At 35.9% G+C, this 27386-nt stretch overlaps 1 protein-coding gene across 4 annotated transcripts in view; it reads left to right on the top strand.

Moving 5' to 3' along the window:
• The first annotated feature begins 6 nt into the window (after window positions 1–6).
• Window positions 7–27386, top strand: part of Epc2 (enhancer of polycomb homolog 2) — a 148121-nt gene continuing 120741 nt past the window's right edge. For 3 of the 4 annotated variants that reach the window (XM_010620972.3, XM_010620971.3, XM_010620973.3), the window contains exon 1: window positions 7–195. In XM_010620972.3, the coding sequence (XP_010619274.1) occupies window positions 43–195 (153 nt within the window). In that variant the 5' untranslated portion in view covers window positions 7–42. Of the gene's footprint in view, window positions 196–12875; window positions 12946–27386 lie in introns of those variants that run through there. The other variant, XM_010620974.3, reaches the window with a different exon arrangement.

Genomic DNA, 27386 nt, shown 5'->3' on the forward strand with positions numbered 1-27386 from the left:
CCGCCGCCGCCGCCCGGGCTGTTCCTGTAAGGCGGGGAGACAATGAGTAAACTCTCCTTCCGAGCGCGGGCGCTGGACGCCGCCAAACCGCTGCCCATCTACCGCGGCAAGGACATGCCTGATCTCAACGACTGCGTCTCCATCAACCGGGCCGTGCCCCAGATGCCCACCGGGATGGAGAAGGAGGAGGAATCGGTAGGGACTCGAGTGTTTATTACCCCCCTTCCCTCCTCCCCCCTCCCCTTTGTCAGTCGAGCCTCGCCATTCACAGAGCGCTTTACGCTCGCTGGAGGGCGCCGCTGCTGCTCCAACGCATGGGACCCTACGCTGGCGGAGTAGCGTAAACCCTCTCGGCCGGCGCAGCGCCCGCCCGCGGCCGCCATGTTGTTGCGTCCCAGTGTTGTGATTAGCTCTCAGCGCCGCTTCGGCTGCCGTAAGGGGGCCTTGCCGTAAGCGGCGGCCGAGAATGGCGCAGGGGACGCGCTGGCCGCACTTAGCGTACGGCCTCTATTTACCTTAAATTTTTTTTTTCCCACCAGCGCGGGGTTAATTAATGACATGGGATCTTTTAGCTTGGAAAGATTTTTCCTTTCACTTTTAAATTCGGCTTTGCTTTGGATTCCATTTCAAATGACTTAGGGAAAGTAAAGCGCTTTCAAAACAAACATCATCCTTCCAGCCAGGAAAGGATCTTCGCTCCCCTGCCGGAGGTGGTGCAGCGGGAGGAGGTTGTGCAGCACTGCGGCGGGGGCCACGACTGCGGAGCGAGACGTAGCTTCAGAGCGTGAGGCTGGCAGGCGCGCTCTGCCCCGCCGAGACTGCTCTGCTCTGGCGCCGCGGTTGCAGGGAACCGGCTGCTGGGGAAGCAGTCGCCCGGCCCTGCGCTTCCGCGCGCCGCTTCCCCGGGAATTGGCTTTGAAGTGATGCTGTTGAAATTCAGGATCTACTGCATCCAGATTGACACTTGTATTTTTGATAATTAGGTGCCTTTGGCAAAACTGCTTCTCCCCCACCCCGTCGGTTAAATTTTTGCATAAGGTTGAATTTCATCTAATTTGATAGCGTTTATGACTGAAGCGGTGCTGCTTTTGTGCGAAGTTCATAGTAACTGCACCCTCAAGAATTTCTTCAATGAACCTACAGTCCCGCCTTATTGTCAACCTCGGGCGTGTGTGGATTGGTTGTGTGACCGTCAAAAGAAAGCCCGAGGTTTCCGTGATTGGTTTTCTCTTTTGACTATTAATATTGCAGGAAATGCATTTAAGCATTTGATTGGCTGCTCGAGTTCTGATCTCACCATGTTACCCTGTTATTACTACTTTCCCCTGTGATTTAATCACTTTTCTTTTTGGTGTTTGATTACTTGAAAGGCTTAACATTTCCCGAAGATGAACATAGACATGGCATCAGCATAAACATTTTTTTTTTAAGTAAAATCAAACCCCACGACTTATGCCTAAGGTTTAGAGCCGAGCCTTAGTGGAGAATTCTTTTTGTTTTTGTCTTATAAAAGTAACAACTCGGTTTTCTATGAAGATAGTTTTAATGGTATTACAAGAATTAGTTGAATCAAACTATGTAAAAGGCAGTTTTGGATATTCTTATCTTACAGGTTTTGGACCCCCCAAAACATCTTATGAGCCTTAAAAATACCAGTATTTTATGTAACCAATTGGTTATATTAGAACATAAGTCAAGAAATCTGTTCTAAAATGAGCAGTTAAAACCCTTGGAAGATAAATTACATTTATTTTGCAATCAGCTATACAATTTACAACGTGTCGAGGTATTGTATCTTAATTTAGGAAAATTTACAAATTTTTTAAATGTTCTGTTAAATATAAGTGCTTGACACCTGTCAGTTTTGTACTGTTCACTTTCTCATAAAATTTGTAATTTTCAGTCTAGAGCGTGAATGCTAAACTTAGATTCTGTTCAGTAGCCTGTTTCACCTGCTCAGTTTTAAGGAAGAAAAAAAGTTCAAATTCTGATTGAATTAGAGTTGTAATGTGGGACCGCTTAAGTTCTTTAGATCAAAGCAAAACAAATTGTAATAGTTAATGATTTATTGTGTAAAGTCTTTTAGCTTTCCAGAGTGCACCGTGGGATGGGGTGTTAGTTTACCTTTTTCTTTCCTTCTTTCCTTCCTCCTCCCCCTTTTTAATCTTAATAACATGTTTTATTTATATTCTGTTATTAAGCATAATGATGTATTAAAAATGGTGTATTCTGCAGAGATAAACAGTTCTAAATAGATATATCTACTGATGTTTTTTAATTTCACTTGAACTGTATTTTAGTTCAACTTCAACTAAATGTATTAGTTATTTTCATAATTATTTTTAAATTATGTAGTCTTGTTTAGAAACTCGGGTTAAGGATTTGTCAAGTATTGACTGGTGTTTCTAAACTGTCTTTTCCTGTTTGGTTAGCAAGATCCATGACTTCATTTTGAAAACTTCAAGGATAACCCCCCTTTTTTTAACACCCTCATTAATTAAAATCAGTATCCCCTGTGTAACTATTGAGCTATCATTAGGTTTTGTTTTTAGAGTCATGGACTCATTTTTTAGTTACTTTCTGACAAGGCCTTGATAAGGTAATATAAGGTGTTCTTTGGTTTTGGTAGTCTTATTGACCATATCATTCTTTTGGCTTTTCTGTTGGACATGCAGATATCTTTAATTTCTTCTTCTGCCATATTTTCAGTCTTTTGCTTAAGATCTGCCAGTTGGCATCCCCTGCTAAAGGGTCTCTGTAGTGTTCACATGGCTCTTGGTTTAGGTTTGATACTGTAAACTTATGTTTATTTAAAATGGAAGAGAGAAAGTCAGATAATCAGTGATTCTTTCACCTCCTCATGAGTGCTATATAGTGGTATTTTTTTTTAATGATTACCGTTTATTGAATAATTTTTGTGCTTCAAGTACTGTGCTAAGATTTTGTCTATTTTTAATCCCTTTTAAATCAAGTTTTTTGAGGAGTAATTTTACGTACAATAAAATATACCTTTACAACAGGATTTGATGAGTTTTGACAAGTGAAAAATAAGATGGAACATTTCCAGTATTGGTTAAACAACCAAAAACTGGAAACAACTCTAAAATTCAACAATAGAATGATACAAAACATTTATCAATTCACTGGAATACCATTCCTCAATAAAGAGGAAAAGAATGATATGTGTAGTAATGAATCTAAATGCTGAGCAAAAGAAGCCAGATACAAACAAGTATGTGTGCTTCCAGTTTTATGAAATTCAAGAGGTAAACTAATGTACACTGAAACAAACAAACCAGTGGTTACTCGAAAATAGGGAAGGAGAGGGATTAACTACAAAGAAGCACAAGAAAACTTTTTGGCTAGTAATGACTCTAAGAAGTTCTACAATTTTTTTGTTTTGTTTTGTTTTTTTGAGCCAGGGTCTCACTGTATAGTGGAGACTGACCTGGAACTCACTGTGTAGCCCATGCTGGTTTCAAATTCACAGTGATCCTCCTGCCTCAGCCTTCCAAGTGCTGGGATTACAGGCGTTCGCCACCATGCCCAGCAAATAAGTTCTACAGTTTTTGTTTTGGTTTGGTTTGGTTTGGTTTGGGTTTTTTTGAGACAAGGTGTTGGTTTGTATCTCATGCTAGCCTCAAACCTGTGGTGATCCCCCTGCCTTTCAGCCTTTGAGTGCTGGGATTACATGCATGTGCCACCATGCCCAGCTACAGTTTTCTTTGTTATAGATGAAGAAATTGAAGGGTCTTAGTGCTAATAATAGGCAAGGCTAGAATTCAAATTCTAGTCTGTAATGTTACAAAAGCCTTTTTACATAGTCACCATTCTTACAGAAGTCTTACAGAATCCAGAATTATCATCTGAACTATTACTAAAATAATACTTTTTTCTAATTTTGAGAACTGTAAAAGCTGAAATCAGTTTGATTACACCGTTAAGAAATGTAGGGCTGGGAGTGGGAGTGTAGTTCAGTGGCATGGCACCTGCCTGGCAAGCACAAGACCCTGAGTTTGATTCCCACTACCAAAAAAAGAAAAAAATATAGCTTTTTCATCACTTGACTCTAACTTTGCTCTGGTTTGAACTGATATTTCTGCTTTCATATGTTTTTTTCTTCTTTGGAGGCTTCTTTTGGGCTTGGGGTTCAGACTCTGGGTCTGGCATGTTTATGCATGCTAGATACGTGCTTTTCCACTGAGATCTTCTTGACTTTATTCTCTGCGTTTCAGATTTTCTATCATTTTTCCTGGCAGTTCATTAATTTTACTTCTCCCTGTATTAGCAACATTACATTTATCTAAGTATTTTAAGTTATCTTCAGATAGGAAATGTGTGGGAAAGGATCCTATTACTCTTTAGATTTTATCTTATTAGAATATAATCTGCAAAGGGCCACAACTTTACTTGTTCTCCATTAATAATATAATTTAAGAGCCTGGAAATGTACTTGGCACATCATATATATTATATATGTGCTTAGTAGGTATTTGGTAAGGGTTGAATGAGCTTCTTTTTCTAAATCAAGAGCTTTTTTCTTATGTGACTGACTACCTGTGGTCACACACTTTATCTCTGTTACATCTCTGTGTGCGTACATGCATGAGTATGTAGTTCATAACCATAGTTTGGTAACTTCTTCCAGGAATTCTCTTGATGCCATATATATGTAACTATTAAATCTTTTGTTTCCTCCAAGTCAGAGCCGTCTTTAAATATTGAACTCTTTTTTTACACATAGATACGACTGCGATATTAAGTCTTTATCTTATATTAACTCATAGCTATATGTAGGTTTGTATATTCATACCAGCAAGACTCAATTTACATGAGCCATGTGATTCAGTTTATTTTAAAGAAAAAGATCATGACTGATTTTTTAAAAAAATTTTACTTTGACCTTTGTTTTTTGATACTGGGGATTGAACTCGGGACCTTGTGCTTGCAAGACAGGCGGCAGAACCACGGAGCTAAATTCCCAGCCTTATGACTGATTTGAATTGTCATTTCTTCCCTTAAATGTTGCTTAATTTTTGCATTATCTTAATATTTTAAGTAATATTTGACTGATAAAGTCGGAATATATTCAGTCTTAATGTCTCTTTAAAGTTACTTTTGGGGCCGGGGATTTAGTTTAGTGGCTCTGCCACCTGCCTCACAAGGACCTGAGTTCAATTCCTGGTACCCTCCCCATAAATAAAGAAATAAATTACTTTTGGCACTATGTATTTCATGTTTTTACAGAGGATATAAAGTGATTTTATAAATTGATACTGTAAAAACTTCATAAAGCATTTCTTTCAACAAAATCAAATGATATGTCAAGTATTATCTGCCTGGTGTTATCTGAACAAGATGCTGGCAGATGATTTAAAGGGGTTTGTATACCAAAAGTTTATATAAGGCTATGTGCTAAAGTGTTGTTAGGAGTAAAAGAAAATACAGACCTTGATTTCATAAATTATTGAGGTATAGCATCTGGAAAGGTACCAAAAATTACTAGGTTTAAGAAGAACACTGGAAGAAGTTAAATGTTAGTGTGTTTGAGGAGATTGAGAGAAATTTTACTGAATGAACAGAGCACACTTCATGGAGACAAATTTCAATTTGGGCTTTCAAGTTTGGTTGTAGGGTGTATGTTAAAGCAAACACTTGAGCATAGGAATATTTAAACCAAGTACTGTGGAAGTAGAATAAAGGAAGGTTTTTCCATGCTTTCTGTATATCTTTGCCTGTCCTTTTGCTGCTGATCGAAACTTTAGGAGGGTAGCACTTTGTCTTGTTTTATTATTCTCTTAGCTCTTTCTTTTGGATACGCAGGCATCTTTTACTTCTTACCTCTCTCTGTTCCCTTCAGTATCTTCAGTACTAAAAATAGAAGCTCTCTGACTAAATACAAACTGGAATGGAGATTAGGTTTAAAAACATCTAGAACTATACCAGATTATATATAGTTTTGAATGCTAGGCCCAGGAGTGGGGTGATGTAAAAGAAAGGTCTTTGAAGTATGGGTCTGGAGTCCTTTCTAGCTCTGTTTCTGTTATTAAGTGGTTATGTAACTTGGGAAGTTGCCTGTTTTCTGAGCCTCAGGTTGTTCATTGCTATTATTACATTTATTGTGTTACTACATGTGTTGAACACATTGTTAAATTCAGTAGATGGTTTAAAGCTCATTATAACAGGAATGTATAAGTGCATTTATTTCTTTTCCAGAGAAACAAACTGAGGCTTTAGAAATTAAAGAACTTGCCCAAGATTACATGCCTTAAATACAATGTGGTAAAGTCAGGATTTGAACTCAAGGCCCTATTACTGTTTTTCTCCAGGGCTCTGAGTTTCACCTCTGTATTGCTTCATCTGTTGAATGAATGCCTTGAGAAGAAGATGATAAAGTTTGTTCACCTTTTCTGTTCTACCATGTATTATTTCATAGGGATGGAACACTCATTGGAAGTTTTTTTGCTTAAGGGAAGCCTTATAAATATTTGACAGGTGGAATGATTAGGTTGGTTTTAAGTAATAGAAACCAGATCCAGTTAATTTAAGGATCCTGGGCTTTGTGTTACAGATTACCAGGAAGTGTTGAGTAGCTATGGCCCATCAGCAGCAAGTTACATTAATATCATTGAATTGTAACAATTCCCAATCTCTTAAGTACTTACTGTACAGTATTGATTAACTGTTTGTGTTCCTGGGGCAGGCTACATAGGTTTGAGTCCTTGGGCAGGTTGGTATCATTTAGAAAACCCCATATTGTTGGAAAGATGAATTGTAGTGTGGTCAGAACAGTTTGGTGTGCAGTAAGCATTTCATAAATATAGCAGTTATTGTCATTGTCATGTTTCTATCAATTCAAAATTCAGCATTCTTGAGATGGAGACTGTTATTGTTTAGCTTGTATCAGATCTATTTCTATGTTTGCCTATTATGGAGCAGGGGAAATTAGTATGATGATATGATATATGTGTTGATCAGGGCTACCCTTCCAGCCAGAGAGCTGACCTGAGAGAGCTGGTCACAAGTTGGATTAAATTGTTGTAATCCATGATCTGTCCCAACATGAATCTGTATACTAGTTTCCTTTTATGAACCATAAATTTTAAATTATTTGAATGGGATTAGAATATTTTGTATGATTGCATTTTAAAATTTGAATTAAGAACTGTAAAAGAAGTCTCCAAAGTCCTTTTTTTTTCAGGGATTGAACTCGGGTCCTTGCGCTTGCAAGGCAGGCGGTGGAACCGCTGAGCTAAATCCCCAGCCCCAAAGTCCTTTTAAAGAATGTAAAGCTGTCACACTTGCTGATTTTGAGAGTTATAAGGGACAAGTTTTGTGAATATGAGGAAATTTGAAGAAATCATCTTTGAAGAAATTACTGAAACTTCCAACCCCTCAGCTTCTAATTTCTGAAATAGAACTGGACTGTAACCTTTAAATTACCTTTGGCTCTAAAAATTATTTGAGGCTGTGAATTTATATGTCTTGTCTACCGGGCATACTGTCCTGTTAAATGAAAAGCACTATAAATATGATAGTAAGTATTAGGAATATATTAAGATATGTTTTAACTCATTGGTGCTATTGACATACCATCATTTGGGCTTTTTTTTTAAATGAGAATCAGTCACATCCATTAGATACTAATTTTTCCTAGAGATAAGCAGTCTTTTCTGTATGTTTTGGATGTGATCATTTCCTTGGTTTTCATTTTATCTTTACTACTCACTGCTATGAAATGTTCTGAATTTTGGTAATATCTACAGTCAATTTTTAAATATTTTGTCACAAGTTTATTTGTAAGAGTATGTGAATATTTTATATATATACACATAATACACACACACATATACATATGAGATTGTGAGAGAGAGACTATGCTTATTTTGCAACTAGGCTAAATGACATATTGAAGTTATCATCATATTTGTTTTATTCAATTCCTTAGGCAGGTTAGTGACCCATGTACTTCTGTTGCTTGCTTAAGTCTTGGAAAGTTTGTAATACGGACATTGATCATGACCCAGACCAGTTGGATTGTATCAGCATATAAGTCTGCCGTGTTCATTAAGTTTTAAGTAAAGTTGAAGTGGAGTAGTGAGGAGTACTTAGGGACGGCAGTGAAGGGACTGATAGGAATAAGCCATGAAGGAGACCAATAGAGATGGTAGAAGATTCATCATTTTTTTAAATTATTATTTGCCTTGTCTGTATTATGTAAGTGGAGCACTTACATAATTGCCTGCATCATCACTCAGGTGTGTGACTGTGGAGGAAAATGGCAGTTACAGTTGGACACTTGACTTACAAACTCAATTCATTCTCAGTGGCTGGTTGTAACTCAGATTGGTTGTAAGTCAAGACTGTTTTTCTCATAAGAAATAATAGAAATACCCATAATGTGTTCTGAACCTCCCAAAGCACCCCTTCATTAACATTTTCATAATAAAAAGGGTTGTATAATGTGCATAATTTACCAGAAACAACAGCTGCGTGCTGTACTCACCATTCAAGTTGACATCTTTGGCTTGTGGGAAGGGAGGATAAAATGGAAGGTCGTTATTTGAAAGGAGAGTTCCCTTCCATAAGAACATTAGAATCTGGCTCTCTAGGGCCCTTTTTTTGGGAGTCTAGCCCACTAGGACCTGCTTCTGGCTCACTAGATATCAAAAAATGGTTGTAACTCAAGACTTTGGTTGTAAGTTAAAACTAAAAGGCCATCATAATTCAAGTTGTCCGTATGTCAAGCCAGTCGTAACTTAAGGGCCCACTGTACTTCCAGATTCTCCTCAGCCCCATTTCCTTGTATGTATGGGCTTTTTTAGGTTTCTTTTTTCTTGTCAGTATTTCTGTGAAGTGAGAGAAATGCAGAGTGGAAGAGCCACAGTGTTCACGCTCTCTTAATTTACATATTTACCTCCCAGAACAGATCTATGATTTCTTTTTTTCTTTTTTCAGTGATTTGTGGTTTCTGTTGATATTGTTAGCCACAGGTATTGCTAGCACTACTGTAATCTCATACCTGTATTAGTAATTGAAGGAAATATTAAGTTGGTTTAAAGCTAGGGAATTCTATGATTGTTTTCTTATCTAAGTTCACAGATTCCTCAATTCTTTCTATGGATACTTTGGGGTCTGTGACCTGAGATTCAGAATTCCTCAGGGGGATTTCCATGGCTTACATGCCACTCCTGTGGAGTTAATGCTGTTAAATTCCATTCCTTCCAAATATTAGGCAGATAGCAGCGTTTATTTCCATCACCATAAAGGAGATGCTGCTATAAACAGAATTGTGCTATTTTTATGTTTAAAATATTTTCTACTAGCTTTTTCAAATTGAAAAATAATACACATGATTTAAAAATAAAAATATAACAGCATAAAAGGATATATGTAAGGAGCTGGGGCTTTTGCTCAGTGGTGCTGCGCCTGCTGCCTTGCATGCACAAGGTCCTAAGTTCGAATCCTGAACTGCGAAATAAATAAATAAATAAAGGCTATACATAAAACAAAAGTGTTCTCAGGTCCATACTCTACATTACCAGGTACTATTAACAGAATGTGTGTGTATCTTCTAGAGAATTTCTAAATCAAGAGAGCAGATATTTCCCTTATACACATTTTACAAGTGATTAATATGTCATGTTAAAGTTAATATCACACTCTAGAATAATAAAGTCAGGTAATTTTGAGTTTAAATTTCTTTTAAAATCTTTAAGAAAGTGAAAATTGGCAAAGTATAGCTTTCTTTTGGGTTGGAGTTTGGATAGCAAACCTTAACCTGTCATTCCCTTGTAGGAAATTGATAGTAAGACTTGCATTGTGCATAGGATTTTTGTTTCTCCCTCTCTCTCTCTCTCTCTCTCTCTCTCTCTCTCTCTGTATGTGTATTAAATCAGATGAACTGTTGTTAGTGTATTTTCTCTAACATTGAAGTCTTAAGTAGTAACTTGGATCAGAAGAGCAATAGGTACTTTTTTTTTTTTTTTTTTTGAAGAAAGCTGTATTATTTCAAGGATCATGGTGGCAAGCCAGAAATTTTGTCAGACTACCCTTTCAAGCTTTCAGTATAGTTGTTTGTGATCTTCATTCATTAAGTGTATATCCTCCTGAACACAGGTACTGTGTTTCTGTATTACCTTTCTGTCTCCATGTGGTACAGGGAGTGATGTATAGTAGCTGCTCCCTAAGCATTTTTTGACTGAATGGACAACACCTGGTATATGCTTTAGACAAACAGGAATAAAATGTAGTATCTGGAGCCAGGGATTTAGCTCAGTGGTTCCGCTCCTGCCTCGCAAGTGCAAGGACCTGAGTTCGATCTCTGGTACCAAAAAAAAAAAAAATGTATCTATCTTCTGGCAGTTTGTAGATTCATCAGGCATAGAGTAAATTGCCACAAGGATTCATTCACTATGAAGTAAATAATCTAGAGGACGTGAAGGAAAGGGAAGAGTCGCTGTACAGATAAAATGTGTTAAAATGGAAGGAAAAATTATACTATGGAAATTTATATCATGAGTGACATTATTGAACCAGAGTATATATGAATTGATGTAATAAATAATTGACTATAATACTACTGAATTAATTTTTGCAAATTGGTTTTGGAGTGATCTTTATGCCAGAATGCTGTGAGGTGTTTTTGTTTTTAGATGTGTTTCGTTACTTTCATGTGGGAAAGTATGTGATATCCAGTACAGTTGTTACAGGGTTGAACAATTTGTGTGGTCTAGTGCAGTTTCATCTCAGGACAGGTAAAATGCACTGTAAGAGTTATGAGGAAAAGAAATTGTTATGAAGGGTGCTGTAAAGAAATAGTGCTGCTTGCTTAACATACAAAAGGACAGCCACTTTCAATGAAGAAAGTACTTGAAGAAGATTGTGTATACATTATATGTAGGTAGTCAGTAGGCATTACCCTTAAGCTTCATTAGAGACAGCATAATGTATGTTTCTTTTGAGGCTTTCGGTATACCCCCAAAAGACATATAAAAAGATTTAGGTTCATAATTTTCAAGCTTTAGCATGCATCAGAATCCTTTATAGGGTTTATTAAAACAGATCTCTTGGTCTCATTCCTTTGGTATCTGATCCAGTAGGTCTTGTATGGGGTTTGAGAATTAACATTTTTCAGGTGATCCTGATTCAGCTTGTTTATGGACCCAATTTTTAAAACCATCAATTTAAGAGATTGAATAATGGTTCTTATCTTGACCACACATCAGAATTTTGAGGGTGATTTTATAAAATCTATGTGTAGGCTTCATCCTAGCTTACCAGCCCCATCACAGTTTTAAGAGTGATCTGATACAGTAGGGAGTTGTTTAGGTAGAAAAAAAGGTACTGAGGGTGTGTGCTCATAATCTATGTCTTTAACATTCCTTTCAGGGTTTCTTTCCTGATCACATAACTTTCAGACTTGCTACACTGATCCATTTGTATGTACATGTTACCAGAATATTGTCTACTGTGATAAACATATACATAACACAAATAAAACAGTTGATTTTTCATTATTTGAGGTAGTTATGTTCTTTTTTTTTTTTTTTTTTTTTTTTGTTTATTGGTACATTCTAGGTATACAGTACAGTTACATTCATTACTGGGATCTTGTACCTTTACATGACAGGTCTTGGTTCTCATTTCTTCCCCTTGTCCCTGCCTTCCCTTCACCCCTTCCTTCCCTCCCCATTTACAGACACTTCGTTTCCATTTTTTCATTTTCTCATATTTTTTCTTTTCCCTTATTCCCTTTCCCCTACCCTTCCCACTTTCCCTACACCTTTAGCCCTTTTCTTCCTATTTCACATGTTAATTATTCCATTAGGATCTTGTGTACTATAATAGTTTTTCACACCAGAGAAACTATTTACACGTGTGACTTATTTATTTCACTTAGGAGTGTATGAGGTAGTTATGTTCTGTAAAGCTACCATGAGCTCGGAATTACTGATTCCTGAACCATTGATCCTAGGAGAAACGGGGGTTAGGTTCCTACATGCCTCTGGTCACATTTTCATCAACTGATGAACACTTAATTTTGTTTTATGGGTATTTTTATTTTTAAAATCCAGTTTAATATACATCAGTGATTCATTGATGATCTCACAACCAACCACATTGTAACTCTGAACTGAGCAAAGGCACATTATAGCTTTCTTGTGCTTAAGAGTGCTAATCTCCACTTTTATACACTAAAACCAGCCACAAAAAGTTAAATATATATATATAAAAACCCTGCACTAAATAGAATGTGAGGACACTCATTTGCAATATGACATTAAAACCAGAAGTCAGAGTGACCCTCATTTTTATCTTAGCTGGGACCATATGTATTAGATGATTAAAACTTTGCATTTTTCCACGCCTGTCTGTAAATGTCTTCAAAAATGCTGAATTAATTTTTTTATCTTATTGAGTTTATTGGTACATTTTAAGTGTACAGTACAGTTACATTCATCATTGGGGTCTTGTACCTTTACATAACAGGTCTTGGTTCTCATTTAGTGCTGTGTTAATTTTGATGTCACAAAATCTAGCTAGTTGAATTTGTGAATATAGGAATTTGCAAGTGTTAAGTATCAGCTGTATTTATGTATGTGTTTCCCTTTTTGGTTCTGTTTTGATAAAAACTTTTTGGTTGTGAGCTACTAAACTGATTTTATGATTTACTAGTAGTTTAACCCACAATTTGAAAAATATTGCTGAAATTAATTCAGCAATATGTTACATATTTCTTTTGCCATAAGTAGCAACATTAAAATACAGAGTCCAACAACAATGTATATAAGGAAAAAAAACTTGTATAAATGTTTTAATACTAAGTTTATTAGAAATCATGAATTAATACACATTACCTTTGTCCTCTACAGTAACAGGAGATGCTCAAAGAGGTGGCCATCAGCTTCCAGACATTACTAGTATAGCGAACTGCTGAAGCAGGTATACAGTTTTTTGGTGGACTCTGTATGTTTATATATTTTTACTTTCTATTAGGAAATAGAGTTTAATCTTGATTGAGAGCTAGGTTTTGTGAGGTGTGTCATTAGGTTTGTATTTGTAATCCCTATTGGATGTTTTGTGGAGTCATTGCATGTGAGGTAGTGGTGTCATAGGACTGGAAACAAAGCTAGTTCGGAATCCATTGGAAATGTGCTTTCTAGCTATGTATTTTCAGCAAGTTTATGTTGAAGGAAAAATTTCATTTAAGTCTTTATTTTGTGTCAGGGTTTCTTAACTGAGACCCCAAGTACTTAGGCAAAGTTGCTGAGATCTATAAACTTCCTGGATTCTTTTTCCTCTTCCCCTCTTTTTTCCACCTCTTCTTTCTCTTCTGCCTCTTCTTTTCCTTCCTTCTCTCCCCTCCTTTTCACTTCCCTCTCTAAAGTTTCATGTGTATGTTTCTCATTTGCCTCCCAAAGACTCATCATGCATAGAGTGACTGTGAAGACTTATTTACCATGGAGTAAATCATCTAGAGAAGGCTAGGAATCACATTTTAGTTTATAATGTGGTTAATATTTTTTTGTTAATCCTCACTTGGTATGAATCATAAAGTTTACACTTTTTGAGGTCTAAGGAAGAATTTAAAGCTTATCTTTTTGACACTGGTGTGAAATATAAAATCTTACTGATTATTAGTTTTTATAGGGGAATATGTCAAATAAGTTGAATATAAGGAAAGTAATTTCTTTTAAGCACTAAAATAAATGAATGCATTATTAGACTGTATTGCAATGGAATTGTGTTTAGAAATTGACATAGTTGATAGTTGCCTCACTACTGTTAGGGGATTAACACAGCACACAAAGTGATCATTCTATAGGGTGGCAGAGCATTAAAATAACCATTGGATATGTGTCCAGCAAAGCTTACCATGAGATAGTTGATTTCGCTGTAAATTGGAAAAACAAAACCCTCAAACTAACCTGTTTGTTCTGTTTTTGGCAGTAAGATGTTGAGTATTGCTTCTTTAAAATGCTTGAGACCATAGCATTTTAGATTTTGGAATTTTGAATTTGGGTTTTTTGTTTTTTGTTTTTGTTTTTGTTTTTTTTTTTTTTTTTTTTTTTTTTTTATTTTTTTTGGTACTGGGGATTGAAGTTGGGTCCTTGTGCTTGCAAGGCAGGCCACCGAACCACTGAGCTAAATCACCAGCCCCCTGTGGTTTTTTTTTTGTTGTTGTTGTTGTTGTTTCATTTTGTTTTGTTATTTTTGTATTGGGGGGTCAAACTCAGGATCTTGCACTTGCAATGCAGTCAGCAGAACCACAGAGCTAACTCCCTAGCCCTCGGAATTTTGAGTTTTGAAATCTTTGCCTATATATAACAAGATATCTTGAGATGGCTCCAAATTTAAACATGAAATTCATTTATATTTTGTATATACCTTATACGTTCAGCCTGAAGGTGATTTATGCATTTTCAGTGCACATGCCTTTTGATTGTGATTTACTACATGAGGTCAGATATGGAATTAATTTCCTTTTTGTCATGAAAAACATTTTCCTTAACTCTTTTCATACACATATTACTCCCTTTTAACTAGATTACACTTTTAAATTTATTCTAACATACTTAACATGAAATTTATACACAGTGAGGTATCATGTGATGTTTTGATACATGTTGTTAAGGTTTGAGTCTAGCGTGTGTGTGTGTGTGTGTGTGTGTCCCTCCTGTGTTCAGAGGCTTTTGGAAGGTGATTGGATCCTGGGGTGCTAGTCTTATCAGTGGATTAATCAGCTGATGAAGTGTTGTTAGGAAGTCAGGCCTAGTGAGAAGAGGTGAGTCAACGGGCATGACCTGGAAGGGTGTATATATAGTCTCTTTCCCTGGGTTCTTTGTCACTCTGCTTCCTGGCTGCCATGGGTTGAGCACTTTTTCCTCTGCCATCCTGTTTATGCCTAGGAGCCAGTCTACTATGAATTGAAACTGTAAGACAAAAATAAACGTGTCCTCTAAGTTATGGGTGTCTGGAATTTTGCCCCAGCCATGGGATGGTAACTAAGACACATGTATATATTGTAATATTTAAATCAGGTTAGGAACTGGGACTGGACCTCAGTGGTACAGCATGTGCTTAGCACCTAAGGCCCTGGGTCCATCCCCAGCACAAATAAATACATCTGTTTTCTCAAACATCTATTGTTTTTTTGTTTTGTTTGTTTTGGTACCAGGGATTGAACTTGGGACCTTGCGCTTTCAAGGCAGGCGGTGGAACCACTGAGCTAAATCCCTGGCCCACGTCTATTGTTTTTTAATGGTGAAAACATTCATTATCCTTTCTTTTAGATTTTTGAAATATACAGCATATAGTTAATATTTTAGTCACCCCACTGTGCAGTAGCACACAAAGATTCTTAACTCTCAGTTGAATTTAGTACCCATTGATCAACTCTTCCATGTCTCTTTACTACTCTTCCCATCCTTTAGTGACTATCATTCTCCTCTCAACTTCTGAGACCAAATTTTTAAAATATCCCATATCTGAGTTACATTATATAGTACTTACCTTTCTGTGCTTGGCTTGTGTCACTAAACATAATGATCTTGACCGTCATCCATGTTGTCACAAATACAGTAATGGAATTGGTTCTTTTTTATGGGCGAATAGTATTCCATTTGTGTTTTTACCATATTTTCTTTATTCATTCATCAGCTGATGTACACTTAGGTGGTTTCCATTGTTTGGCCGTGGTGAATAGCGCTGCAATAAACATGAGGGTGTAGATGTCTCTTTGAAACACTGATTTCATTTCCTAACAGATATCCAGTGGTATGATCTCTGGGTCATATAAAAGTTTTTATTTTAATTTTGCTTTGGTTTGTTTTTTTTTTGGTATGGGGGATTGAACTCAGGACCTTGCAGTTGCAAGGCAGGTGCGGTACCACTGAGCTGAATCCCCAGACCTGTTTTTAGTTTTTAAAGTGATCTCCGTACTGTTTGCTATAATGGTGTACTGATTTACATTAGCACCAATACTGTATGAGTTTGTTTCCTTTATGTGTGGCATGTGCCTGTAATTCCAACACTCTGGGAGGCTTAGGTAGAAGGATCACAAGTTCAAACACGTCCTGAGCAACTTTGCAATTTAGAACCTGTGTGAAAATAAAAAAGGGCTGAGGATATACCTCAGTGCAAAGTACTTGGGTTCAGTCCTTAGTAAAAGAAAGAAAGGTGGAGGAGAGAGGGAGAGAAAGTTTGCTTTTCTCCACATAACTTGCCAGCAGTTGTTATCTTTGGTCTTTGATAGTAGCCATTCTAACAGAAGTAAGGTATTATCTTATTGTGGCTTTGATTTGCAGTTCCCTGATCATAAGTGATATTAAACATAAAAATTTTTGTCCCACCCCACCCCCATACAGTACTTGTGCTGGAACTTAGAACCTTTGTATTGCATTACATCCCCAGCCATTTTTATTTTAAAAATTTTAAGCCATAGTCTCACCAAGTTGTTTAGATACTCTCATTGGGCTTGAATTTACAATCTTCCTGCCTCAGCTTCAGTCTCCAAGAGTGATGGGATCCACAGGCATGTGCCATTACTTGTGGTTCCTCTTGCCCTTTTGTCTTTTGTATATATATATATATTTTTTTTGGTTTTTTGGTTTTTTGAGACAGGGTCTCACTATGTAGTTGAGACTGACCTGACTGGAACTCACTATATAGCCTCAAACTCACAGCAATCCTCCTGCCTCAGCCTCCCGAGTTCTGGGATTACAGGCGAGCACCATCACACCTGGCTCATTTGTCTTATTTTGAAAAATATCTACTTAGCTCTATTGCACATTTTAAAATCTGTGGTTTTGTTTTGTTCTGTTTGCTATTGAGTTTCCGGGAATTCCTTTGTCAGATACTTGTTTGCAAGTATTTTCTTCCATTCTGCAGGTTGTCTCTCTGTGATACTGTTTTCTTTGTTGTGAAGAAGCTTTCTTGCTTTGGTTTCCTGTGCTTCTTGAGTGTTGTCCAAAAAAATCCACTCATTCCAATGTTATGAAGCATTTTTCCTGTATTTTTTCAGCAGTTTTCCTAGGTTCAGGACTTATTTTTAAGACTTGGATTCATTTTGGCTTGATTTTTGTAATGTTTGCGAGGGAAATCAAGCGTCATTCTTTGCCTGTGGAGATCCAATTTCCACAGCACCGTTCATTTGAAAAGCTGTCCTTTATCCAGTACTGTACATATTCTTAGCACCTTTGTTGAAAATCATACTTGTTGGTTTACCTTTAGGTTCTCTGATCTGCTTCATTGGTCTCAGTGTGTGTTAATGCCAATACTATCCTGTTTTCATTATTACAACTTTGTAATATAATTTGAAGCCTGGTAGTACAGTATCTCCTACTTTGTTCTTTTATTGTTCCAAACTCTTTGAATTTTCAGCTAGGCAGGTGTGTGAGTGTGTCTATGTTTATACAAATTTTAAGAATTTTCTTTTTTATTTTTTTTAAAGAATGTCATTGATATTTTGATAGAGATTATATTGCATCTTCTTTGGGTAAGTGGACAATTTTAATAATATTCTTTTGATCACAGGATGTCTTTCCACTTTTGTGTTCTCTTGAATCAGTGTTTTATAGTTCTCACTGTAGAAATCTTTTACCTCTTTGTATGAATTCCTAGGTATTTTATTTATTTATTTATTTGGCAGCTATTGTAAATGGGATTGTTTTCTTCTGTCAATTTGCTGTTGGTAAATAGCAATGCTACTGATTTATGTATCCTCAACCTTGCTGAATTTATTAGTTCTAACTGTTCTGGTGGACTCTGTAAGGTTTTCTATATACATGATGATGTCATCTGCAAACAGTGATAGTTTGACTTTGTCCTTTCCAATTTGGATATCTTTGTTTCTTTTGCCTGATGGCTGTGGGTAGAATTTCCAGTGCTGTGTTGGATAAATGTGGTCACAGTGGGCATTCTTGGTTTTTTCCAGATCTTAGAAAGCATCCAGCTTTTCTTCATTCAGTATAATGTTAGCTGTTGGCTTATTAGGTCATATATGACCTTTATTATATTCAGGTATTTTCCTTCTTTTTTTGTTTTCCTGGTATGGGGGAATCGAACTAAGGACCTTGAACTTGCAAGTCAGGCGTCACCACTGCCCTAAATCCCTGGCCCCAGGTATTTTCTTTCTCTACTTCATTTATTCTTTAGTTTTATCATGAAGGAATGTTGGATTTTATCTAATGATTTTTCTACATCTGTTGATATGATCATAATGGCTTTTGTCCTCTATTCTGTTCATCTGATGTATCTATATAAACCTTGTTTCTATGTATTTATATATTAATAGATGTATGTATGAGAGATAGGCAAGTGGACTTTTTTTTTTTTAAACCTGTTCATTTTAGGTTGGAAAATCTGTAGAAAGAATCTCTTTGGCTTAGTTTGCATCATCTTGTTAACTGTTGGATTATTTGGCTCACATTGTGTCATCTTGTCAGTTATTGGACTGGTTAACTGTAGCCTGGGATGTGTAGGAGAATGACAGATTGCATTTGCATCATTGGTCTGAAGGGAGCTTGGAAGAAAAAACATGGGAATTTAAAGGATAGATATGGTAATTAAAGAAATTCCTGTGGGCTGGACATTGTAATTTATTACTACTATAATTAGTGGTAGTTTAGCAAATGAATTTACTGTTTACCTTACTAAAAAGTGCTTTTGGTTTTTGAATTAAAGTTAAGAAGATGATCCCTCTTTTAGGTTAATAATTATCTTTCTTTTTTATCCTGGAACTTGTATGGTTTGTTCTAGTACACACTATTCTTTAAATCCTCCCTCCCAATCCATATAGGTATCCAAACACCTTTTACAAAGTAAATGGTCTTTTCTCCCGGATTTTAGATGCTGCCTTTATTATATCTGAATTTTTCCTGAGGGTATATCACTTCACCTGTCTCATTGCTGTGCTTTTTCAGAGGTTTCCTGACTGTTGTTCCATATTTTTTGTATGAACTTTGTAATTATTTTGTCTAACTCTGGAAAATAATTTTATTTTTATTGGAATTCACCATATATTTATAAATTGGGGAAATTTTATAAATAAGAGAAAACTAACATTTTTATTATGTTGACTTCCTAAGAAAATGGTTTGTTTCTTGATTTGTTTGAAGTCTACTGATCATTCGGGTGTGTTTTTCTTTCATTGATTTTATATATTTTAAGCTTATTTCTAGGAGTTTAACCTGTTTGCTAGCTATTGTATATACAATATAGTAGTTTCTCAGTTCATGAACTTATTTTGTTCCATGATTTTGAGCAAAATGGATAGTTTTGTTCAGCACTGGATGTGGAGTTTGGGAACAATTTGTGTATTTCCTTTGTCATTATTCCTTAAGCCATGTTATTGCTTGTATTTAAGAAACATGTTGATCTATGTGCTAATTTTATATACTGCGACTTTATTAATTTAATTGTGTGGGTTTTGCATTGATTCTCTGGGATTGTTAAGTTAGATTACCATGTCATTTGCTAATAGATATAGTTTACCTCGGCTTTCCCAGATTGTTAGGTCTCTAATTGCCTTTCCCTTTTTCAAGTCTACTTGACAAATACTCCCAATTCTGTATTAAAAAGTAGGGGAGATTATGGGTGTTTGTTTTGTTTTGTTTTTACTTTAATGTGACTGCCTCTAGTGTTCCTCCTTTTAAATAAGGTGTAATTTTGTATTGATTTATGGGTGTAGAAAACAAGTAATATACATAAATATGTTAGAATGTATTATACATAGTTATATTTGTAATATATAAAAATACATATTCAAAAATTCTTGTGTTATCATGAATGAGTGTTGAATATTGGCAAATGCTGTTTTTTGGAGGATCTTTGTTATTTTCTCAGAACTCTCATTATTGAGGATTATAATACAAATTATCCTAGTTTTCCTGGAATGAGCCTTATTTGGTAATGAGGTATTACCTTTTGAAAAATGTCCTTAGTTTCATTATTTTATTTCCTGCAAAAAGACTTGGCAACTTTGGCATCTTCTTGGCCAAATGTGGCAGTTCCTACCTTTTATGATTCAGTCTCTAATTTCCGAATTTCTGAGAGATAATGGACTATTACTGGCATAGTTCATGTCAGATGTATCTATTGTGGTTCAGTTAACTGTGACTTTGGGTCGGTTGAGGTGGCTTAGAAGCTTGGCTGATGGTAACACATGATCTATAGGAAAGAATGATAGTTTAAAAAATTGGTATGTAGTATAGGCAACTCAGTACTACATTTGTCATCTTTCACAGTACAAAATTCATAATTATAGCTATTAAAATTCCAGAATGAATGTATAGACTTATTTTTTCTTTTTTGGTAATGGCATTCCATCACCTGGATATTTTGCTCTATAGTATGTTTTCGGTAATTTCTTAGAACTAAAATCCTAACAGACCCTCTGAATTACCTTCCTTCAGTCTATAGAAGACATGCTTATATAGGCATACTGTTGAGTATTACATGAAATTTTCTGAGAATTACAGTTTACATATTGTATTTATAGTAACATTATTGTAGCTAGAATTTGGTATTTAAAAGATCTTTAAAAAATAAATTTATTGATACATACTTGACACATAGACTGTATGTATTTAAAATATGACTTGGGTAAGTGTTATCATGTGTATACACTTATGAAACTATCACCACAGTCAAGATAATTAACATATCTCATCCTCTACCTTCTCTACTTCCTTAGTCTTTAGGCAAACGCTGATCTTTTTATCACTATATTAGTGGTTTGCATTTTCTAGAATTTTATATAAATCATATGGTGTATACTTAGTGGGAAGTTCTAGCTTTTCAATCAAGATTTAAGGAATTTTTTGAGAGCTTTACATGCTGTAGTATTTTTCAATAGCTTATTCCTTGAGTATTCTTTTCATGGTTATCCCATGGTATCTGTTTATGTGTTGTGATTTTTTGGCTGTTATAAATAAAGCTGCTGTATTTGTGTGTGAATATTTACATTCTTTGTTTTGGGTAAATACCTGAAGGTGAAATGGCTTGATCATATGGTAATGAGAGTATATTTAAGACATTTAAACTTTTAAGAAACTGTCAAACTTTCAGAATGGCTTTACTATAGAAATACCTTTTTTGAGATGTTTATGTAGTTTAGAACCTTGTTCTCAAAACTTTGGTCCAAAGCTTTGGGATCACCCGAGTGCATGTTAAAAAAACCCAGACTCCTATGGTAGCATCCTAAGCCTATGGAAGGAAAACATGCATGGGAAAAGAGAAAAAAACAAAAAAAGAAAAAACGCCATAGATTGTTCAAATGTTCATTTGGAAGCTCTGGTTGGGAGCAGTAGTTCTCAAGGTTTTTGTTTTTAAAAATTTTTTTAAATAGCCATATCACATCTGAAGCTTTGACAGGATTTCTGTGGAAATTCTCAAATGGAATTGGGGGTTGAAGGATTTTAATATTTCTTGTACCAGAGATCAAACTAAGGACCTTGCATTTGCAAGGCAAGTATGGCACCACTGAGCTAAATCCCCTGCCCTGGAGGATTTTTTTTTTTTAAGTATGGCAGATAGTATTGATAAATGCAATGTTTTATCCCTTTGAGGACTTCTTTATAGAAGTTTATGTAAAACAATAAAATGTTTTGGCCATTACCCATTTCTGAGTTAGTAATTTGGGAATAATTACTTTTTAAACATTTTTTAGGTGGAGAGAGCTTTAGCTGGACATGAATAATTTCTTATAGTAGATATCTGTTGTACTTGTATAATTTACTGGTGAGTCAACCTGTTCACTAGCCATGCCTTTTAAAAAATTAGTCTGTCTTCACAACCAGTGGTCAAATTTTTGCTTATTTGTATAGTTAAGTCTTGAAATTGTCTGAGTGGGTTATCTGTCTACTCTTATTTCCAATTTCAAATAATTTCAGAAATGACTGTAAAGCAACAAGTAAATTAACTGTTAAATAATGCCTTTTAAAATATCAATAGCTTGTTTGAATTTTCTGCTCATTTCCACTGTTGAATATTTAAGAGTGACAATAGGGCCAGGGATTTAGCTCAGTGGTTCCCCAGCCTGCCTCTCAAGTGCGAGGTCTTGAGTTCGACCCCTGGTACCAAAAAAAAAAAAAAGAGTAAGCGAAATTAATGTCATTAGTGTTACCTTTCTAAAATACTGCTGATATTGAAAATTATGGTCTTAGCATTAGGAAATTCTCAATTTAAAACCAATTTTTAAAAACAACATTTAGATGTGGTAAACTAGGCATGGTGGTACACGCCTGTAATACCAACTCCTGGGAGTCTGAGGCAGGCAGATCTCCAGGAGTTCAAGGAGAGCCCAAACTACATAACAAGACCTTGCCGGGGTGGGGGGGTTGTCACTTTATCAAGTACAACGAATTAGTATTAAACAATTTATAATTGAGTTTCCCAAAAGTGGGTTGTGGTCAAATATTTCAAAATTATAATGCTTACTGTGACATATTGCTACACAGTAAGATTGCTTTTGCTTTTACATTTCTATTTAAGATACCTTGCTCAGTGTATTAAAGTTCCTCACCCCTCTTCTTCATATACCTCATAGGCAATTGAGATAGATAAACTATGGGTGATTTTGACTTAGTAAACTTAACATAACTGTTTCAGGAGAAAAACTCTTTACCCTTTTATTAAATTTTAAAGAAAAATTATTGCAAATGGGCATGTATCTATTTAGTTGACAGTCATCTTTAAGCATAGTTTTACAGAAAACACACCTTTGTTTTAGCTAATACCTATGTATTTCTTTGGGCAAAGTAAATGAAATACATGTGTGTAATGTCACCTACAAAGGCACTATATATTTAAAATACTAAAGAAGTGGATGCGTAACATTCTTTTTGTCAGTATTCCTCAAATTATAATAGAAGACCAGTTTAAATTTTTTTTTCATTCACTGCAGGCTAATACTTTTGTCAGGTACAAGAAATACATATTACTAGGAAATAAAAAATGGACACAGAGGTACCTGGTTAAGGCATTTACCTGCTGGTCCTTAGTCATTAACCCTAAATTTCAAGTCTTTATACAGTTCACTGCAGGGGTGTTTCCATAGAATGCTGTTACTAACGTGGGATCCCATCTACAGAGACAGAAGCTGGAGGTACAGGACCTTTTGGGTAAAACAGACTGAAGTGGACGAAATTGGAAATAAGAAGGGCTTGCAGTTGTTGGGCCCCAGTCTTGGGTAACTCAGAGGCTGTAATCCCAAGGCCCTTCGAGTGGTGGCGGAGGGGCAGATTGGTCTTTAAACTAGGCAAAGGCTCTGAAGTGGGTAGAGGAGAGATTTCCGAGACTCCTGGCTTGGAAATGGGTAAGGGCCCAAGAATTTACTGAAGAAGTTTGACTTTCTTCAAGCAGCAGCCAAGAACTTACTGAAGCTTGACTTTTTTCAAGCAGCAGCCAAGTTCTAGAAAATCAGTTCTTCAGCCAGGATGCCCAGGAACATGCTATCGATGGAGCTAAGGATGATGCCTGCTACTTGTACCAGGTGCCAGGCCACAAGGCTACCAGTCCCACCACTGGCTCCTCCACACGTACTGGTGAGTGCAGTGCTGACTGAGATTGCCTTCCTGCACTGGGACCCCAGGTGCACCTCCAGTAGTACATGCATCCCACAGCATTGTGGAGCATCCAGGTGCAGAGGATTGATTATAAAGTTTAATCTGCTACAGGTTCTTAGATGGGAACAAAGTGTATATGATTAAAAATTAATATGGTTGACAATTACATGCAAAACGAAAAGGAAGATTTTGTTGTTTTATTAGATATCAGGAGTATGGGTCACACAATTAAAATTTAGTTGAAGAGTTGACATGTCTGACTTTGCCCTTGATTAGTTGAATGAATACTTTGTAGGTCAAAACTCTTTGTGGATATAAGACCTCAGAGCTACATAGCAATTGAATCAGACAGATCTAAGTTAGATGTATAGAAGGTTGTCTCAATACTTATTAAAAGCATTTAGTTCACTGCTGTGTTTCAAACCACTGGTTCGGAATGATATCTTTTCAGAGATTTGTCTTCATTCTGTTGATTTCAGCTCACTCTTTTTTTTAATCTACCCACACTCCTTCCCTTCTTTGTGATGATCACATCAACAAAAGCCACAAATACAGCATTGAGTAGAAGTATCAACTCCTCATGTTTCTGCATTGTCTATAATTTCAGGAGATAAACAGTATTTATGATATTAGTATTGGTTTTCTTGTGGATACCGTATTTCAGATTAAAGAGATTGCCTTCTGTATGTAGTTCTCTGTGAGTTTTTGGAATAGATTCTGGCTTTTGTCAAAGTACTTATTCTGTGCAAGTAGAGAAAATCATGTAGTTTTTAAAAGAAGTATACTGATACGGTAAATTACCATGATTTTAAATGGATGCAAGACCTGCAGTCTTGAGATAAACTCCATTTGTAAATGTATTATCTTTTCATTACATTTTTGGATTCTGTTTGCTAAATTTTTATGTAGAGGAACTGTGTCTGTGATTTTGTGTGTTTGTTTGTTTGTTTGTTTGTTGGTACTGGGGATCGAACTTGGGTTCTTGCACTTGGGAAGCAGGCTGCGGAACCACTGAGCTAAATCCCCAGCCTGTGTCTGTGTTCTTAAGAATTACTTATCTGTACTTTCCTTTTCTTTTTTTCCCATGTCTTTTTTTTTTTTTTTAAATTTATGATCAGAGTAATGCTAGAGTCATAGAATAAGTTGGAACATAATCCCACTTCATTATTTTGGAAAAATTTTTGTAGAGTTAATAGTTTTTCCCCTTCACATATTTAGCTGAAATTCACTATTGAAACCATTGCCCCTGAGTTTTCTTTGTACGAGTCTTTCTTACAATTTTATTAATACATTACATTCATTGTGGGTAGTTGGTATGTGTGCATGACACACCTTAGTTCATTTTTGTCTCTTTCACTTACCCTTCTCGTTCTTCCCTCTATTTGTTGGTCCTCTTCCTATATGCAAAAGTTGTATATCCCTATTTCCATTAGGCTTTAATTGCTCTTGGATTTATTTATAGTTGAATCATCATTATCAGAATGACAATACTCGCAAAACCCCAATACATGGACTTAATGCAACCACAATCAAAATACCAGCAGCATTACTCACAAACTTAACCCTAAAATTCATATGGAACCAGAAGAGACCCAGAATAGCAAAAGCAATCCTGTGTAACTTATTTGTAGATATTTAAGCTGTGCATCTGATTTATTTTGGTCTCTAGGTGCATCCATTTTCCTATAAGTGACTCAAATTTATCCTTTATAGGAGAGTAGAACTCAGTTGTGCATAAGCATCACACCTTTTCTTTATCTAATCATCTATTGATAGACATATAGTCTACTTTCAAGTTTTAGCTATTATGAATTGTGCTGCTGTAAACATGAGTATGTATTGTCACTTTATTATAATGCTCTAGGCTCTTTTGGGAAGATACTTAGAAGGGAAACAGCTTGATCAGATGTAATTTCTAATTTTAGTTTTTTTGAGGAATTACCATGCTGATTTGTACTGGTGGTTGTATTAGTTTATATTTCTACCAACAATATAGAAAGGCCCCCTCCCCCAGCCTTGCCAGTGTTTGTTACTGTTTAATTTCTTGGGAATAGCCTTTTCTTCTGTAATAAGATGATGAACTCTCAGTGTTGTTTTAATTTACATTTCTCTAATGGCTAGAGATACTGAAAATCCTTTCATTTATTTATCGGCCATTTGTACTTCTAAGAAGTGTTTATTCATTTTTTAAATTGGGTCTTTCATTTGGAGGGATCTAATTTTTTTTTTTTAGTTCTTTTTATATTATAGATATTAGTACCCTTTCTGAAGGATGGCTGGCAAAATATTTTTTTCCTATTCTGTAAGTTGTCTCTTCACTCTGATGGTTATTTCTTTGTTGTGTAGAAGCTTTTTAATTTGATATAATCCCATTTGTTGATTCTTGATGTTATTTCTTTGTGCATCTGGAGTTCTGTTCAAAAAGTCCTTCCTATGCCTATGACTTCAAGAGTTTATCTTCTAGCAGGTTGTGTTTCTGTTTTAATATTTACATCTTCTGTCATCCATTGTGCTTTTATTTTAGCACATGGTGAAATATGAGTCTAGCTTACCCTGCTGCCATGTGTATAGCCAGTAGTTTCCCTCTAGCCTTTTGCTGAAGAGGCTATTTTTCCTACAGTCTACATTTTTGGCCACTCTGTCAAAGATCAGATGGCAGAATGTGTCTAGGATTATTTCTGCTTCCTTTATTCTGTTCCATTGATCCACATCTGTTTTTGTGCCAGTACCATGCTGTTTTTACCACTGCAGCTTTATACTATAACCTGAAATCCACGGTTATGATGCCTCCCACTTTGTTCTTGTTACCAGGGTTGCTTTTGCTATTCTGGGTCTCTTCTGCTTCCATATGAATTTTGGAGTTTTTTTCTCCAATTCTGTGAGAAATGCTGCTGGTACTTGGATTGTGATTGCATTAAATCTATGTATTGGTTCGGGGAGTATTGCCATTCTGACAATGATGGTTCTTCCTGTCCAGGAATACGGATTGTCTTTGCTTTTTCTTTGATCTCCTTTTGCAGGGTACTATAGTTTTTGTTGTAGAGGTCTTTCATTTCCTTGACTAGGATAATAAATACTTAATTGTTCTTGTTTTTGTGAATGGTATTATTTTCCTAAATTTCTTTTTTGGTGAGCTCATTATTAGTGAACAGGAATGCTGCTTCTTTCTCTGGCATGACTGCTTTGACTAATGTTTCAAGAGCTATATTGAACAAGGGTAGTGAGAGTGGACATCCTTGTCTTGTTTCTAATTTTTAGAGGGAAAGCTTTCAGCTTTTCCCCATTTCATAAGATGTTGGCAGTTTGTCGTAAATGGCTGTCATCAGATTTAGATAAGGACCTTCTTTAGAGTTTTTGTCATAAATGGATGTTGGGTTTTGTCAAAACTCTTTTCTGTATTTGTTGATGATAATCATGTGATTTTTATACTTGGCTTCTGTTTATGTGCTATATTATGGATTTGTGTATGTTGAACTATCCTTGCACCCCTGGGATGAAGCCTGCTTGGTCATGAAGCATGATCTTCTTGATGATTTGTTGTGTTCCATTTGCCGTTATCTTTTCAAGGATTTTTGTGTCCATGTTTATACAGGTTGCCCTCTAGTTTTCTTTTTTAGTTGGGTCCTTGTCTGGTTTGGGAATTAGGGTAATGCTGGCATCCAGGAGTAAATTTGGAAGTACTCCTCCTCTTTGAATTCATTAGAGTTCGAGGAGTATCGGTGTTATTTCTTCCCTGAAATTCTTTTAGAACTCAGTGGTGAATCTGTCAGGTCTTGGGCTTTTATTCCCGTGTGGATTTTTTTTTTTTTTTTTTTT

This window comes from Fukomys damarensis, unplaced genomic scaffold, assembly GCF_012274545.1.
Source record: "Fukomys damarensis isolate Sample0158 unplaced genomic scaffold, DMR_v1.0_HiC HiC_scaffold_29, whole genome shotgun sequence".
Taxonomy (NCBI): domain Eukaryota; kingdom Metazoa; phylum Chordata; class Mammalia; order Rodentia; family Bathyergidae; genus Fukomys; species Fukomys damarensis.